The sequence below is a fragment of the Monomorium pharaonis genome, chromosome 1 (genome assembly GCF_013373865.1).
Source record: "Monomorium pharaonis isolate MP-MQ-018 chromosome 1, ASM1337386v2, whole genome shotgun sequence".
In the NCBI taxonomy this organism is placed as follows: domain Eukaryota; kingdom Metazoa; phylum Arthropoda; class Insecta; order Hymenoptera; family Formicidae; genus Monomorium; species Monomorium pharaonis.
The window spans coordinates 21092418-21112025 of NC_050467.1; the positions used below are offsets into that span (position 1 = coordinate 21092418).

The following is a 19608-nucleotide window of genomic DNA, read 5'->3' on the forward strand; positions in this document are numbered from 1 at the left end:
AATATACGAGATGAGTTCAATAGCTACAGAAACGGTAATCAAAGAAGAAGAATATTGTCAAACTTTCGCCGTGCCGTGTTATCGTGTTACTTAGCTTCTCAGTCCCCGTTGCTGCCTTACTACTCATTGCCTCACACCATCGCTCTCTTTCCCCGTTTTACATCTTCTTCGCAGTCCATCCACAAAGAAGAACTTCCGCGGATTACCATCTCGTCGCGGTTCTTGTTAATATTTATTAGATGCCTAGCGTTGGAAGACGGCGCGGATCGAGAGGATTGCGTCGTGTAAGGGGCTACGTGAAACTTCCGTGCTTCAACTCTGCATCCTTTCAATGAAAGTGATTACGAACAAAAATAAAAACTACCGGAGAAGGAACAGAGTGTCTTGGATTTTGATTCGAGAAGAACACAGCGCTGTTGGAATGTTTAATGACTTTGTTCTTTCTGCAGGATTACGATAGTCATCAAACACCAATCACCTTTCTATTCTTAATTTATATAAAAGTAATAAAATACCCAGCGCGATGAATAAAATTCCACGATTTATTGAACGTACTTGAAATTAGTCGCCAGCGTCTACTATTTAAATATGATTTAGGAGGTACGTGGCGTAATGTATGTTCGCGGTAGATCACATATTTTATGTCAGGCGAGTATCTCATAATCTAATTAATCCCGACGCTAATTAACTTCTACCTTAATTTAATTTATTTTTCTCCGAGCGCGGGATCGAAATGTTAGAAGCTGCAGTCATAGCTCGCCTTCCCATCATTAATGCAAATAACGTCGTGAAACGTATCCGTTGTGCGGCCGTTCGTATACTTCCCGGTGGCGATGTACCGCAATACCGTTCTCAGATAGCGCAGCAGGGGAGTCCACGATGGTCGGCGGACTGGTTTGCATTTCACAGCAGATATACGGTTATCTTGTACACGTCCGTGACAAAGCCCGTACGTTCTGGTTAAGCGCTATCTAACCCCGCACCCTCGAACGTTCCCCCAATCTGTGTCCGTATTAATTACGGTACTCATTAAGATATCCGGTAATTCGCGGCGAGGCTGCACCGCCGGCGCTTGTCGCCCGTTGCGGCCGCAGCAGCGCACGAGCATAGCAATCGGCGCGTCGCGGCGCCGCGCCGGCACGGCGTATTGCCGCGCCAGCACACGTAGAAACGACGGTCCCGGTATTAATTTAGCAAGAGCGTAATTTTCGTTAATTAATTGATAGATTGTCAACCGAGATAGGCAGGCGCAACCGCACTCGGTGCACGCCGGCGTAGTCCGCGAAGCGACTACGGCTGCGATCTAGCGGAGAATGGAATGGAAAAGCTGATGGAGAATGGGGCTGGTTCGGTGTACGTGGCGAATTACTGTGTGCGATCATCTACGGATTAATTAAATTCGATGTAAACGCGCGCGCGGCGCCGTGTCACGTTGCACTGGCATGGCAGGAAAATTGTAGTAAACGGTGATTCGTACGCGGAAATCAATCGTGGAGAACTTCCTGTGATTACCAACGTTTATTATGATCATATTGGTAAAATGTTAATACATTCATGACGAGTGTGCTCTTGTTTTAACAAGTAATAGCAAAATTTGTGATTAAGGAAAAATAAGAAATCCAGCAGTTATTTTCATTATTCTATTTAAGCTTCAGCATTGTGATAAAATCTAAACTTTTTGAACCCAAATAATACACGAAGGATATTCCAAATGAGAATTTTATCACAGAATTTTATCGCTGTGTCAGCTAAAAGTTCTGTAAGCTATATTCGAATGCAGCATTGTTTTAAATTCTGAGCAGAAACTTTTTTCGTAATTCTGTCGTTATTAAAATATAGTTATTATTTGACGATAAGTTATGGCTGATAAATTCATTTATTAATTAATGTTATTGAATATGTACAACTCTAGAAATACTAACATGATCTTTAGTCGGATATTATTCATTAAAATAAATTATCATGAAGTAGAATTTATGTAAACGCATGACTTATAATGTACATACACAAATCAAGGTAACGTAGCTAAAAAGCATTGATAACTCTTTATCATTCATACGCTACTATGAGCTTGAGATAAAATTAATCTCGTAGAATAATTTAGAGGTTCAAAAATAGAGTCTCGTGAATTTGCTCGACATTTTATTTAAAGTTTCGCAATCACGCAGCGTGCCAATTTTCTTCCACGCTGCCAGTACATCTGATCGATGATGCAGGAACGACATTAATAAGCACCCACGGCATACTGTGTACACGACGTATAATAATCTCGATGAATACTGTCGGGTCACATGCGAGTCACAAAAGCGGCCTAAATTTAGTATGCGATGACATGCTGCGAGTTTTACGAGGCTAGATTGTCGGGGTAGACCGAAGCCTTACGATGCATTAATCGGTTTTCGATTATGCATTAAGTTTATTTGCATCTGTATCAAAACCGCAAGATTCGCGATCGGAATTTAATCACGTGAAATCATTTGCTCACGCGTGTCCATGTATGCGGGTATACGTGTGCACACGTGCGGTTTTCACGATGACGGCTATTTGGGCGCACAAATCACAGACATGTTCCGATCGTTAGCAGAAAGTAATTGATTACTTTTGGCCGGTGCATTTCGATAGCAAAAACGCTGATATGAAAAATGATTGAGTTAACAAAGTCGAACGACTGACTCGCGGCGTTGGGGGAAGTAAAGACAAACCGGCTTTGTGGCATTCTCGTAAACTAAGAGCCACGGCACCGCATTATGCCATCAGTATCTTCTTTTGTCAGCTTCACAGCATCTAGAGACCTTTGTGCATTTCGCTCGCGTATTTGTCACGCTGTCAACATTCATTTCTTTCTCTACTTATTTAATTAATTTACTTTAATAAAATATTTTTACATTTTCTACTTTTAAACAATTCCTCAGCTTTACAAGCCCGTATTGCATAATTACGCAGAGAAATTGAGGAGTTTATTTCGTTTACATTCTCGATGAGATTTATTATTTTTCATGTTTGATAATGCATTATCTTTTCTTTTTTCATAAACTAAATTAGTTGGGAATACATTTATTCTTCATTTATCGTCATTTCCTTTATTTACTTTTTCATCTTATTTCTGTTTTGCTTTCATTTCTAATTTGATGCCATTTCTCTTTACTTTCTCCCTTCTGTCTACTTCGTTGGTACTCCAGCATTTTCATTACTTCCGCTTTTCTCCTCTGCGGATTTCTCTTCCGTAACCACACATGAACCCTTTCCCGGCGTCCTTTGCACCTCCCGGGAGTACGGCGGGCGCTTAAATTCATAAGAGCCGTGAAATGCGGTGCGAATTTGCGATGTGCTAAAGTTAATTCTTGTCGGTTTTAAAGAGGATTACACGAGTTGACCGCACTTGGACCATCTTCGGGACAACGCATACTCCTCCTTTGTATATATTACGTGTAAAAAAAACCCTTTATCTGTACTTGAATTTATGGAACATATTTGCAAATAGCATATTATATAGAAATATATATATTAAATGAATAAGTAAAACAAAAATAACAAAAATATATAAAATTATTTTATACTTGAGTTTTTTGTCAGTAAATACTTATATTTTATATCGAACTTGTAATCAATAAAAGTTTGTGATAAAATTAATAAAAAAATATTTTGTTATATAATCGACAATTTAAAATTAATTAAAAATAATTTAAAATACTACACATGTGGACGTATATGTAGCGTATTATATATATCATAGTATACGTGGTTTTAAAAAATAAATATTAAATTCGATATTCCTGCAATATTCTTCCGTATTTAATCTTTTACGTTGTGTGTATTTGTGAATGATACATCAACCCGTGGATGCTCTCTACTTGGTTTATAAATTAATTACATTAAATATTATCATCTCTTAGAAGCGGTTAAATTTTGCAGTAATTCTTGCAACATACCTCCATAACCATAAACCACGCAGAATTTCAAATTCTGGTTGATTATTAGTAGATGCGACACCTCTTCACTCGTCCTGGATTTCCCGGTTTTACTTTAGCTCAACCCCTTTCCGTTCACCCCTGGCCGCATCGTTCGCTGATGTATGATTTAATGCTGGTTTCGAGAGTAGACCGAGCAGAGCGCAAAGCGGGTAGACTGGCAGTGGTGTAGAGAGGTGGTGGGCCTTAGGGTGGCTAGGAGATGGTATAAGGGTTTGCACGGTGTAGTGTTGCAGTGAGCTCATTAATTTACTAGCAAGCGCCAAAGGGTGGCTTAACAAGGCGCTACGTCCTATTTTATTAGGTAAAATTAAAGACACGCTCCAGAAGACCTTTCTGTTACGCAGTGGGGTTATGAACATATTTTTCTAAACGAAAAAATGTTTCGTGACTCACGATCGAGGCGATTAAATCTTTTTAAATTCCTTGACGTACATCAAATCGCATAGTATTCTTTAAAAATATAAATTAATTACATTAAAATATAAAATAAAAATCAATAATTAATAAGCTATATGAATATTTTTCGAAAAACCTAATTTTGCGAATAAAAGTTTTTAAATAAATGTGATTATAAAAAAATAAGAGTTAGCATAAAACATTTGCAAATTGTTAGTTTCAACTTGAAAGCGAAGAACACAGTTAAACATAATTCTATTACGTATGCCGATGTGTGCCATCACTCGATTCTTGGCGTGGTTAATTAACTTGGCTGATATTCCATGGAAGGAAATACTCGTAACACGCTTTAGTGCCGGAAGATAAATACGTATAGGGTTAATGTATGTCCTCGGCTTCCTTCCGTGAGGAAGATCGTCTCTCGGTTGCTGAGCGAAATAACAAGATTCCTGTATTTATCCTCGGCTTAAGAGGACTCGAGCCTTCGTCACATTCCCGTGTCTATGGCAATTTCTCAAGAGACTTTCCTATCTTACCTGACATCTTCTATCCGTGTGATCTATTTGTCACACAGAAACAGCCAGGTGTTTCATATCCATTATAAATTTATTATGACTTTTTAAATTTATTTATACAAGATATATAAGATTTCCACTTAATTGATTGATAACGGATGTAAATAAATAATTTTTTATGTAGTTAATAAAGTAAAAATTTCTATTTTTTTTCACAATTTCTTCTCAAAGTACAATTGCAAGATTGTCTATTTCAATTAAATATCTTGGCTATTCTTTGACAGTTGATTCCTTTGTTAGAATGTATTCCTTTGTTAGAATTGAATTGATCACTAGAGGTCTACCGAAAAATTTAAAACGTTACATCAAAGCACACTTTGTGTATTTTCGGGCAATTAAACATTTCTATTTTCAATTTCTCGTTGGCGCCGAGTGCCCAGGTTTGGTCGGTGGTTAGCCTGTGGCTGACGATCGTTGATTCATTTATCGCTTATCTCTCTTTCTCTCGCTCTCTCACTCCTCTTTCCTGCCTCTTTGTTGCTTCAATTTTTTTCGTGGTTTTCCATTTCGTGCAACCTCCCTTCATCCCTGTTCCATCGACAACCCTACCATCCGAATCACCCTCGAGAATCGAACGGATACCAAGCAATTATTTAACGCTGCGTACTGTGGCTTTGGTTTGTCTCGTTGAAATACGACAGAATCCCGCCTATCGAAACGCCTCTTGTACGAGGTGACAGTTTCATCGATTATCCTATTATCATTGAACACTGAAAGCCAACTGTATACTGATGAAATAAATTTGGACTTGGCTGACGATTATCTGATTATTATTGCAAAGCTTTCATGATTAATTTATTCGAAAAATTATAACTTTGATAATTTGTTTGGATAAATTTTATTGCTTATTATTTATTATTCAATGTTAGATTCAAAATTTTTTCTTTTTCTCTCTCTCTCTATCAAATAATTAAAATAATTTTAAAATTACAAAACATTAATATTTAAGACATAAAAATTACAAAAACTTGTAAATTTAACTTTGTAACTTCTCTTGTACTCTTTCTCTATATAGAAAATTTTAATAAAATACAATTAATAATAATGTTGAAAAATAAATAGCAATATTTGTTTATTACATGTGATGTTTATTCAAAAACATTCTTTTGATAAATTATTTGTTTATTTTTAATGGTTAAATGAGTGATCGATGGGTTAGTAAGCATTTCAGGAATTAATGATGCATTGAAATTTAACGAGATAACGCTTATCATGAAACTGTATACATGCACACGGAATATGTGCGATAGTTTTCGAATGGCTAGTTTCTAGTACAATGCGCATGGTATTGCGTTAGCACCAACTTGGGAGCAAGCAGGTGCTCTAGCTTTTCTCTCATGGGAGGTATCATATCCTCGCAAACCAGAAAATATGTCTCGTAGACAAATGTTAGCTGCGACACAGAAAACTCATAAACGGTTGAATTGTTGACAGAAATACGATCATTTTGAAAACCTAACCGTTTTGAGCATTTGAATCACCCATTCATTCTTTACTTTGTTTTTCTCTCTTTCTACACAGCATTTGTCAATTACAAATTAAGATAAGACTAAGTGTTAATGACAATTTTTTTGTCTTTTCAAATTAGATATGTTAAAAAATCAATGCGCAAACATTTTTAGAGTTTAAAGATAATTACATGCGCGAGCTACATATTTGAAAAATTTATGTAAGTTAACTATTAAAAATTTCAAGTCAATTTATCGACTCGTGCAAAAATATGATACATAATAATTGGAAGCTTTCGTGTAAATTTCTTTACAATTTGTCTTTAAATCGTTTTATAATCTTTGTAATTACGTTTATAAATGATCTCATAACAATTTGTGTAATAGATATTTATCATTAATTAATACATCATGTATTATATTATATATAGATGCATAATACAATGATTGACATAATTGATGCGTCATTGTTACTACACCTTAACACGTCATTCGATTACGTTAATTAATAGCAAGAATAATTACAGATAATGATAGCTATTATTTTTTAATTTAGAATTTAAAAAAATATAATATTGTAAAATTATTTTTTTAAATATACTTTATTAAAGTATTTTAATACTTTTATGTGTTCTTTAAAATAAAAATCTTTATTTACAAATAAAGGTTAAATTTAAATATGTAATAATTTTTATATGATTTTAAGTTTAAGTTTAAAACACAAGTTTTTTGTTATAAGTATAACTACAATAATATAATTATTACATAAAAGTCTAATGAAGAATGATGATATTCATCCGGAATCGAAATCACAATCTTGATATATGTCCGCGCGCACGTGTACGTATATGTAATAAAATATCACTGTCTGAGATCGTTTCAACAGGCACAAAGTACATACAAACCTTCTATCATGCACCGAGTTATATATAAGTATGCAAATACAATGCGAGCGAATATTTTATACGCGGCGAGCACTTGGCGGAAAGAGCGGTCACGCCAAAAGAAAACTCGAGTGAAGCAAAGGCGATGGAGAAGGGTGGTAACTGGGAGGGCGGGGGTGAAAAAGGAAAAAAGGGAGAAGAACGGGCAAAGCTTGGACGGTTCTGCCTGTCGGGCGGGCATCGCATTGCACGCAGGATTAAAAACCTCAGCAAGAAATATAGCCACTGCAAAAGCTCTCATTTGCAATCTACTCCCGCTGCCCTCGGCTTTCTACCGCGCTACTTTCCCGCGGACGAGGCCGTGGAACGGGGATACCGAAGAGAAGCAAGGATAACACGGTGAAAACCCGCGGCTTTCCGTAGTGGTCGACGCGAGATGATACGTTACTAAAGTACACCTGTGATCGCGCAAAGCAGCTTAAGCCTCGCAAAACTGTCTCTTCCGATTTTTGCGGAGAAGCGACCTATATATCTTTTCTATTCCGTAGAGAAACGTGGGGAATGCTGCTACGTGAGGAAAGCATCGAGACAAAACGACATATGTTGTATACATTTGCTGAATCACATTTGAGCATTACGAATACATTATTTATCGTTTACTTGTATGTACATTTTTGAGACTTAATATTTTAATAATATTTTCCTTTCTTCATAATATTCATTTAGTTTTCTTTAATATCATCATCTTATAGACGAGAGAAAAATAACAACAAATGTTTACATTTGTAAAGGGATTAGATCCATGGTTAGCTACATACATAGGTGGAAAATACTAAGCATCGGACCATCCGCGAATTCAGCGAAGGGCTTTACTCGCACGGATACCTCTTCCATGATCTTTATTTTTATTTCACCCCCACTCTTATTTTCTTTTGTTCGTTCACGTCTCACCTGAGATCCAGCTGCCCGTGAAAGGGGTTCGAGGGCAGGCATCGACTCTGGACGAGGGTCTGCATGTTGTTGCAGAGAGATCGACCGGTGGAATAGCGCGGAAAGGGCGCGGAGGTGGGGGTTAACGACCCCGATAGTCGCGGTAGAACGTGCGTGAGCCCTCGCACGACTGATTACGAGTGAGCGACCCTTTGACGATCACGATCGGCGAACTCGACGCACGAGAAAGTAAGAGCGAGAGAGAAAGAACGGAGGTGGCGGCAGCGCGCGAGAGAGCAAGTATATGTGATCGATCGGACCGTGAACGGCGAAGAGAGCATCGCCTAAGGGGCCTTCCGGAATGAAGGGGTTAGTTATACCGATGCGATACGCGGCTACTATCGTGTATCAGCGTCGATAAATCACCGGATGTAGGTACTCTGACGTGGACACGTTAGGAAAAGCGTCGCATTAATGTTTTTGCTACGCGACCATATGGAACGCGGTTACTCAAAGATTTATATTCGCGGAAGATGAGACGGGACCCCGGATGCAGACCTCCGTACGTAGACGTGAAATATTGCGGAAGAATTATGTGTACTGTTTAAAATAGATCGTTGGTATTTTTAATTATTTATTGGAATATTGTAATCACACGCTGGTCGACGCGTGGCATTGCTCGCTGAAAGATAAACAACGGGATATCGATCCTTTCGACATCCGAAGAGGTGCATTGTGCATGGAATTAATCGCAGCAAAACATTGCCCGAACTTTATACATTAGGTTGAAGGATGTTAATCATTTGTTGAACATAAAGTTTATAATGGGCCTTACAATAAAATATGTGCGGCTAAGGAATTCGCTAAGGCATTTAACGTCGTTGCAGAATTCAAGTGCAGTATGCTACTAATCGCTGTAGTCAACTGACTTATGTTATGTACACAGATAAATCCTCTTTAGCGGCATAGATAAATCATGGAATACATCATGCTACGAGGTTCGGAGCTATGTTGATATTAGCGTTTTTGTTTCGCTTCTAATCGCAAGTATTATAACACAATTTGCATCTACGTATGTAAAATAGCTTTTCGTTTATGGTATATATGGTATGTACGTACGTATATTATTTCTGTTTCGCTTTTTATGACAAAATTTAATGCGTTTCGATTATGAGAATCATCGTGCGATTAAACCAACGGTTTTTTAATAATACTAATATATGTATATAATTTAAGAAATACTAAATATCAAAGTTACAAATATTATGTTAAAATTACGTTTACTTATAAATTTATAAAATCTTTCTGAATGCATCTAAATTAATTTCTTGGAATTAAAAAGAGAAACCATTTGTTATAAGTATATTTACTTAGCACAGCAAACACGCGCGCGTCGCTCGCGCTTTGATTTATCGATACATCGAGCTTCCTCCTTGATTTGATAATGGGCAAGTGGTGCAGGAAATCGGACGGTGGTTAGTAACTAGGCGTAACAAGAGCACTGACTCGCCAGCGATGTCAGGCGGTGTATAGTGGCCTGCGGACCCTTGAATTCGTATTTATGTTTGTACCCGCCGTTTGGCAGCGGCGGCGGCGGCGGTGGCAGCGGTAGCGAGAGTCTCGCGGAATTGAAATGCAAATAGTGGGATCCCGGATGCAAATTCCGGTTGCACGGGGTAACGCCAGCCATCCTGAACGAATGAGCGGACGAACGAACGAACGAATGAACGAAACACGGCCCGGCGCGGCGCAGGCACGGATCAGTTCAGAACGGAACTAAAAGGAACGGAACTGAGTGGACCGCGGATAGAATGGGGCCGAGCGAGGCAGAGGGTGAGCGATGAGTGCGGCTGAAGAAGAAAGACAAAAAATTGATTGCAATTCGGCGCCACTCTCGGCTTGCCCGAGATAAAAGTAATGCGTTTCGTGCATAACGAGTCGCTCCACCTCCGCCGCCACCACCCAACGCCCATTTCCACCCTTTGACCCTCGTATGTTGCCCACGTTCTTCCCCTTCCGACCTCTTTTAGTCGGTGCCGTTTTGTTTTCTGCCGCTTTTTCCGTCTCGCGGTACACGTTTTTTTTTTTGTTTTCTTAATTGCCATGCGAAACAAAAGTATGTTGTATGGCATTGATCAATTTAATAGACGATCGCGAGCATTTTATCGAGTTGATAAAATATATAGAATATATAGTTGTATTTTAACAAATCTCGATCAAGAGTGGATGAAGTAAAATTTGGGTCGGGTTCAATTGTTAATTGTAAAATTTTTTTTGTATTAATATATTTGCTAATTTTATTCATTGGCAATGAACTATTGCAAATGAAAGATTGTCGTCGCATTTACGTACAAAAGCACGCGCACGCGCACATGGATTGACGAAACATAAAACCTATTAGAAGATCGACTAATGACTTTAGTCGAAACGTTTAGTAATCTTCTACTTTCCACCCTCTTTAGCTTGTACAGAATTGGATCGATACTTTATAATTATATTAAGTGGAGTTGTCGGAGGCGACGCCATCGTTGCATCGCTTATTTCGAAGTAGAAGTATCATCGGAATGGACGACAATCGGGACGGTTAACGGGAAATAATTGGACACTCGTAGTTATCAGGCAGCCAAGCATATCCGTTATTCTCTGAATGGCTAAGGATCGGTTGTCAGTATTAGCTGGAGATATCGTTCAGATATCTAGCCACTTGGATACATGGAACACATCAATTTTCTGTCACGTTTACCATGTTGATCGAATTAACGATCACGCACGACATATTTCGTAGTGTGGTATTGCTCGATAGACATCGGAATTTAAGCGTGCTGTTTAGCCTAATTGATAAGATCCTGTGTCAGCTTAAAATCTCGTTACTTTACTCGACAGACAGTTTTTCTTCTATTTCTCAACTCTCTTCTTAACGTGATAATAAAACTAAAAATATATCCTATCTACGTACATATTTCAGTTTTCAATTTTTTGCAGATTCTTAATTAGTATTTGTTTTAATAATATTATATATTTATCTATTTTTTAATATTATTATATACAACATGTATATATACACAATATTTTATAATTTTATTTTTGTTTTTTTGTCCAATCACATCTGCTCTTTTTTTATTAAAATATAGTTATTTTATTTTTCAAAAATTGAGTTTGGTCAGATGTTTTTTGACCGACAGACGCCGCACCCTGTGCATATAAAGCTTCTACTGATCGTTTTTACGCGATGATTACGTCTTTTATGAAAGTCACGTCCAAACATTAGAAGCTGCTGAAGTGAATAAGCTGGTGTTCTTCTTTAAAAACAGAATTAGCACGGTCATGTTGCTTCGTATATACATAAGTTAATAAACTGAAACTTTACTTTTCTGAACAAAATTGTGTATGTAATATTAAAAGCAACGTGTACGTGTAATATTAAAAATTTTATGATTTGATCAATTTATCTACTTAACGTTTGAGTAACTTCGATACATAGTTTCATATGTTTACCGACAGTATATTCTACAGCATGCAATAAAACTATAAAATGGAAAAGAAAAAATAGTAGATTATTAATAGTAGCGTTTATTAGCTTCACAAACAAGCCTTTTATCACAAAGATTGTGCAAAAAGATTGTTGTACTATGAAACTACTAGAAACATAAATAGGGTACATGTAACAGTTATTAAAAGGATAAAATGCAAGGCATACGTAGCGTATTCTAATTAACGAAACAAAGAGATTCATCCTAAGGAATAATTAAAAAACTCCAAGAATGAGAACAAGTTTGGCAAGACAAATGGTGAAGAGAGTAGGGGAAAGGGCAGGGAGAGTACGCCATCATCCATGCGGTAGCGGCACCATCGATTACGTCGAAATTAACATTTAAAAGCGGAAAATTTGCAAGTGCCAGGAAGCCCAGCGCAGAGCTAACTGTGGACTGAGCGGGGGAAACCATCGTACATAATAAAGTTGCATACACGTGCGCCCTCGTTACAGGGCGCGATCCGCGAGCGGGAATGCGAGAGCGAGAAGGGAAACGCAGACCGGAGAGCTGGAGGAAAAGAGACATCGTCGAAATGCGCGGGGATTGCGATGGAGGTACGAATGGGGGTGGTCGGTGATGGGGAAGGGGGAGGGAGAGGGGGAGGGGTGGGCTCACGGTGGCAGAACCCTCGCTGCTAAATGTAAATGTCCGGCATTTGTTACTTCGCCTGTATGACCCGCTGCTGTTTGTTTGTATCTGTGGTACGGGAACAGCGCGATGGCGGTCCCGGAGACGCAAGGGGAGAATAGAGAAAGCGGCGAAAGAGCAAGCACCACCAACGCGGCGAAGCGCTATTCGGTGCGGTTTTTGCCCCTGCTTTTGGTGCATGTCCCTTTTTTTATTTTAGCCTCCTCTGTACCCCCTTCCTCCTCCGCGTCGACGCTCTGCCGTAAGCCACCGCTTGGGCACACGCTCATTTGTAAAATTTTATGATGGCCCCCTCCCCCTCGCTCGCTATGCCTTGTATCCATTATGTTGTATCCATTACGGACCGTGCGGCCGTTCCTTTTTACGAATTTCGTTTTAATTACTGGCTCGTCCAACTGGCGTAGCCTTCGGCGCGCACACGCGATCACGCGGGGGTGAGCTTTAAACGACTTTACACATCGATCTGAGAATATTCCCGTGTATTGAAATCACGAAAAATTGCGCGGTATACCTCGCGGGCGAAACCGGTGATTGCGAATTTCTCCGCGCCTATCGTTAAGCTCGTGCGAGATAAACGGCGAACGAATAGAAGGTCGGGACGGGGACATTAAAAATACAAAGGTATGTAAAATTTACTCGACCGGTCAAAAGTGCACGATATTAACGAATCTCGGGGGCGATTAGTTTGATAATTAAAATTAAGGCGGAGGTGATTTAATTTCGCTCTAATGCTTTAAAATTTTAAACAAAACGTACAATAATTTACTTTTATTTAATAATTTTTGAAATAATTTATAATAAATTTTACAAATAATTTATTTAAAAATATTGTATTTTAATGCATGATGAGTCTAAAAAGCTTTTGTAGTTAAAAAGATTTGTATTTTCTCTTGAATTTTATATCTAAAACTTTTTTAATTAATGCTTTTATTTTATTTTATATTCTCTAAATAGTTATTTTTGCAATATCAAAATTATCTCCAAAATCTCAATAGTAAATTAAAATAATCTAATTGTTTGCATTTTGTATACTTGACAAACTATTTTTGATTAATACATCTGCAGTATAGACTTCTATAAAACTAAAATAACGAATAATGCAGATTTTGCCATACATATATTTTTTTGCCAGCTTTAATCAATATTTCAATCAATTACAATTAAATAAATAAATTATATGTATAAGAATTGATTGTTAAATATGGTAATGTAATTTGTTTTTATATACAATTCTTTATAATATTGTATTGATGTATTAAAGATATTGAATTCAATTTCCCTCAATAAATCAATAATATCAATGTCATAATACAATTTAAGGTGATTGATGTCTATGCAAGAGTTGATTGTTCATTAATTCAGAGTTTTTAAACGCGAAAGAGCGATAACTTTGGACATCTATCCTCACCTCGCAATACGACCGAGTTTATTTCGACAATAGACGGCAGCTTGAGCTAATAATATTCCTCCCCCTTGGGCAAATAGAGTAGAGTTTGAAATCAGAAACGCGAAGGGTTGCCGCGCGTTCCGACTTATTTTCTTTTATTTTTTTTTTGCGCTGTATTACCTTTTCCCTATCCCGCGCGAGTTTTGCCAGTCTCTCTTTAGCTCGGCAAGAAGAGAGCATTGTGCAGAAAACTTCCACGCGCCGCGTCGCCGACTGCCATACTTGTGTGAGACCGCCACTCTTTTGATATTTCAACGTAGTAGACGAGTGGCGTGTCGTAATGAAATCATCTCCAGTGCTTTGATCTTCTCCCCGTGCGGCACACCCCGTGGCCATCGCCGGCAACCTCCGCGTCGCTTTCCCTTGAAAACGCGAGGCCGTTCCCGCCACCCATCGCGAATGTCCCACTCATCCGGCACCCGGCTCTACCACCCTTCATTCGCGTCCCCGCGCAGACAGGTAGGCAGGCAACAGAGTCCACCCCAACCTATACATCCCCGTAATGAGTTTCTTCTGCACTTTATTCTTTGCCGCAATGCATTTTTATCACGCGAAAAGCAATTTTTTAATTATGACAAGTGGCAAACGATCACCATTTGTCGGGTGTGTTTTTATACTTTTTTTCATTACGTTTGCTAGCCGACTTATAATTTTTTTTCTCACGGTGTTTCTCGCGCATTGGTGCTAACGGAACTTAAAGCGTAAAATAAACGTTACAATGTAAAAAGAGTTTGTACGATATTGCGCGACAATCGTGAGACAGTTTCTTTGCTCGAAAAACGACGATAGATGGTGATGATGATGGATGTCGGAGCTGTTGCGTCGGAGGCAACGCGGAGGACATGAGACGATGAAGTGGCGCGAATGAGTCGCCTTTTTCTTTGGTGTAATATGGGTAGGAAGAACTCTCGATAGCGCGTTCAGTACTTGTCTTTCAGTTTAATACTTCGTGGACATCACATTGAATCATGACACTATGGAATGCTGAAATTGAACATTTATGATTACATGTGAGAAAAGAAACTGAAGAGGAAACAAGTAAATTAAAAAATAATACGCACAGCCCATATTTCGTCTTTTCTGTACGGCAAAACGTATGCAACAATGAAAATGTTACTCGAAAATCAAACAATTCAGTAGCATAAAAAAGTTTCGTAATCACAACACTATAACTTTCTAAAATTATTTCTATAACGTTTTCTTTCTTCTAAAAACTTTTAATTCATCCATTATAATAAAAATGATTGAAAAAATTTAAATCAATATAAGACTGCGCAGTGTTGTAATGTTTTTGCGAATGTACTAGTAATAAAATGTTTTAAATATTTTTAATGAAGAATATCAATAATTACTTTAAAAAGTTAGTCTTTTTGTTATTGAATTGTTATCCGATAATTACAACTACTTGTGTTTATTGATATTTAATGAGAGTTTGCTGCGCTATAGTTTCTTAATCATTTTCCAGCTTACATTAGCATAATTGGATATATTTTTATGAAAAATAGTTTAAATAATAGTTAACTTATATGACTTAAATCTTAATCCAAATAAAAGTTTAGTAATTATTTCGCTATATTAAAGTTGTAATTAATATATCAACGTAGTTGTATTATATTACGTATTTTATCTTATAAAGTTAACAGAAGGACTGATTGAAATGCGCTTAAAGAGATTGTTTACGCAAGCGATGAAAAGCGATAACATAAAAAGGAATAAGTACCTAGTAAGGCCCTATTTACTATAGTGGATAGTGACGATGATCGATACGCGGATAAGCTCGTTGACGAAGGCGCCAAGAAGCATAGGGGAAGAAAAGGGACGAGAAGCTTGTTCTTTGTACAAGAGAACCATGACCGTGGCGGCTATATAAGGTGTATCGAGCAACAAGGACTAACGGCCTTTAATTAATAAAGTTACGCGAACAACTCTCAAAGTCTTCCTGCCTCCCGTCCCCACCCACTAGCAGCTATTTCCTTCGCTTTAGAAATTCTGGTATTTTCCCCCACTTCCCCTCATTGCTCTTCGTACTTCGCATCTTTCGTAAAGGCCTACCTGCGAAGTTGTAACCCTTTATTGGATGAGAAAGCGCCTTCCGCTTATTTTACAGCGATACCTCCCTACGAATTTTACTTCAATAGCGATAATTATGCTCGCATTTTTCAAATAATAATCTTATATAGTATATTTTTATAATAATTTATTAATTTTTGTTTAGATTTGTTTTCTAAATATTATTTATATTTTTTACTTTACGAAAATAATACAGATTATAGTATAAGTAGGAAGATTAGCCTTGCGTAAAATATGAGATGACGATGAATATAGTGCCATGATAGATATATTTCATAAATTTATAAGACGTATTAGAATGTGTACTTAATAACTTACATCAATAAAAGATAATGCTATCACATCATGATTAAATATTGATGATAAATACTTGGCAACAGGTGTTATCGCATTTCTTCTTATATATTAATAAAAGAATATCTAACACTTGTAATTATATTTTTTTTTATTCGGATAAAAATGGACCTACAGAGCTGTATGTCTGAGTTTTAATTAAATACGGTTTGATTCTTGGATTAATTATATTTTAATTAAACATTGATTTTTTTAATTAATTGCATTGAAATTAGTTGTAATAAAATAATCGTATTTAAAAATAAAACAGAAATGATAATTTAATACATTTTAATATTAATAATTTGTTTATTATAGTAATAGTTTACAACAAAATATGCATAAAATAATCTTTTCAGCTACACTTGAATAAAAATCATGTATACGTAGAAAGTTATCATTTCATATTTGAGCGCGCTTTCAGGCTATTCTAGATTATAGAAATTTATACGTGCAGTTCAAGAAGCGGTGTACACAGAACGTGAACACACATTTTACAGTCACGTAGACACTCCGAATTTGTAATACATACGGATGTCGTGGCTCGCACATATATAACGCCATGCATGTATACAACAGAATATACATTACCGTTATGTAAATATACACATATGTAATGCATAAACGTTACTAGTGCGTGCGCGTGCGCGTGCGTATGTGACTTCACTACGTATATTAAGTCAGCGACATTTTCACGTGCATTACACGACGTGTACTTATATGCGGCATAATGGAAATAGATGTATAGTATATTCAACGTAATATACATAGAGTGACGTAAGAGTCACTTCACACATCGTTTATCGATCAAACGTTTCACTTAGAGTACGTTAAATACACGTAAACGTTTTCATTTATTTAGGGCCTATCAATCTTTCTTCATCATCACAAAATCTCATAGAGATTTTTCTTCAAAACACGAAAAGTCTTTCTTTCTTTTTATGATGCATGCTTCGTTTAAACATTTTGTTTGAGCGTTTAATTTTACATTTTCTTTAATCGTAATCTTACAAAAGTTAGTTTATTTTTAATTCATATTTAAAGAAAACATGTGTACTTTTTTATAAAATAGATAAAAATGTAAGACTAGATTTAAAAAAATTGTATAATTGATTAATATTGTAAATCAATACTTTTTCATAAAGGAAATAGAAATTCTTTAGCACATTATAATTGATAATTTGTGCGATACATATTTTCTCCTCATTGGCGTGTCGGCGCCAAGAGCGGAAAGGGTTGAAGCTCTTTCCAAACTGTGCTACAGCTACAGAGACTACACGAAGACGAACCTCCGGAAAAGGAAGCACCACCCGTGGATTGCCAGACTTCAAGAATTAAACCGTGTTCCTTCTGCCAACACCGTGACGTCTTGCTCGTACTATGGCGCATCGGCCGCCGTACTTCTCGGGAGAAGCTTTTGGCGAGTTATGGCTTGCTAAAGAAAATTGACTTGAATCTACGCCAGAATAATAAAAACGCATGACTGCGAGAAAGCGCGGACGAGAAAAATGAAGAAACAATCCCGACACCACAGGCGATACCGGTAAGAAAAAAGGTCGTTCAGGTTCATAGAACGGCCAGAAGGAAAATCCTCGTTACATAGATTAGAGATCGTGGCTGTCGGCCTTAATATTAATAAATATCTATTAGTGAGCTTCGAAACTTTTATCGTGATACCGATATTACGAGCGATATTAAACGTAGATATGCGTTATTTTGATCGAAACAATTCGTTCAGTTTTACGCTTGCTACGCATCTACTATGCTTATATTCGTATATACCAACTTTTAAATATTATACAAAAAAATTGCGAGGCAACTTTTTTGCACATAATCATGTTTGATATATTATGTGTAACGTAATTTAAAATTTTTGTCCATTCTTGGATGGAACAATATTGTTAAGAATGAAGATGAATTTTTTGCATATACAGATTATATCAGCTGTATGTGTGTATGTGTGTGTGGACGTTTATATATGTGTTGAAAATGTGTGATCAATAATAAATAAAACTGTATTTTAAAGAATAACTAACAATAAGTGGTAAGTATTTTTCATATAATTACTACTCTGTATGTAAATACTTTCCTTAATTTAATTCTTTTCTAATTTTATATGACAGATACTTATTACTTAATTTTTTTTAGTACTTTTTTATTTATTATTGATGATTATTTACGTTTAATTAGAAAAATTTATATTTTTAATATTTGAGTTATGGAATGATTAGACTATAATAACGCAATAATATATGACGTTGATATTGAGCCGTATTATCCTTATAAAAATATAATGTTAGTATTAAATTGACCAGTAATTATTACTTATTTTAAGTATTAAAAGCACTGTTATTTCTACTTTTAATATTCAAAATAAATAATAATTATTGATCAATTTAATACTATCCAGTATTACATTTTTATAAAAATAATTGAGAATCACGTAATGTATCTCTTATTGTCGCTTTATTAGTATTACTCTAATGGCAATGTAGCAATGTTTTTTTATAAAATATTTGAGTAACTTTATTGGTACTATATATAGAAAGTATAATAAAATAAAATCTGCTGAGATTATCAAAAGACTAAATATATTGCATTAAAGAAAACTGAGTAGGAATTTTATAAAGTCAAACACACATTTTGCTCGATTAATCTGAATCTGTTTATGTGCAGATAATCATGTTATATATGATAATCAGTCATCATTTCCATATGTATGTAATAACGTGCTATTATAATAACACTCTTTTCCTAACACAGCATATATGCGTGTTTAATATAATTAACACATATAGGTATGAAATTCAACAATATAATTATTATGATTTGCAGCGGTAACTGTTTACAAAATGTATTCCCCAAACAAGTTGATGTTCTTCGACTAATTTAGAAAATTTTCTTTTGTATGGACACGTTAAGCAATCGAATCTTTTACCTTATTTGGTGTCGTTGCTTGTTGCTGCGGCGAACAGCTGGTGCTGTGTATAGTCGGCTGATTGGTCGTCGCCGGCACGATGCCTTGATGATTTAGATGGCTCAGCTGATTCAACTGGGTGAGCTGCTGCGGTTGCTGCACTGGATTCTGGTTGTTGGTCTGCAGCTGTTGATGATGCGACTGATGCGCAGGATGAGTCGTCTGATGATGCGTCGCAGGGAAGGTAGGTACCGTGAACGGGACGAACAGCATCGGGCTGCCGAGGATGTGCGCACCACCTCCACCCAATGCCCCCGTCTCCTCCCTACACCTTTTTCGTGCGTTTTTTGTTTTGGATAACTTTCTTTACTCCATCAACGGTGTTTTTGTTTGTTTTTTTTTTTTAATTTCGGCGTGCTACTACATATATATTATTACTTTTAATATATTATACTT

At 36.6% G+C, this 19608-nt stretch overlaps 1 protein-coding gene and 1 long non-coding RNA gene across 8 annotated transcripts in view; one reads left to right on the forward strand and one right to left on the reverse strand.

The window, feature by feature from the left end:
• Window positions 1–19608, reverse strand: part of LOC105834520 (nucleolysin TIAR) — a 532534-nt gene that overhangs the window by 379619 nt on the left and 133307 nt on the right. Inside the window, exon 2 of one of the 6 annotated variants that reach the window (XM_036295522.1) lies at window positions 19174–19483. The exons of the other annotated variants lie outside the window; for them this stretch is intronic. Coding sequence (XP_036151415.1) covers window positions 19174–19425 — 252 coding nt within the window. The 5' untranslated portion in view covers window positions 19426–19483. The remainder of the gene's footprint in view (window positions 1–19173; window positions 19484–19608) is intronic. 6 annotated transcript variants of the gene reach the window in all.
• Window positions 1–19608, forward strand: part of LOC105829157 — a 257974-nt gene that overhangs the window by 143485 nt on the left and 94881 nt on the right. The gene's annotated exons all lie outside the window — the stretch shown is intronic.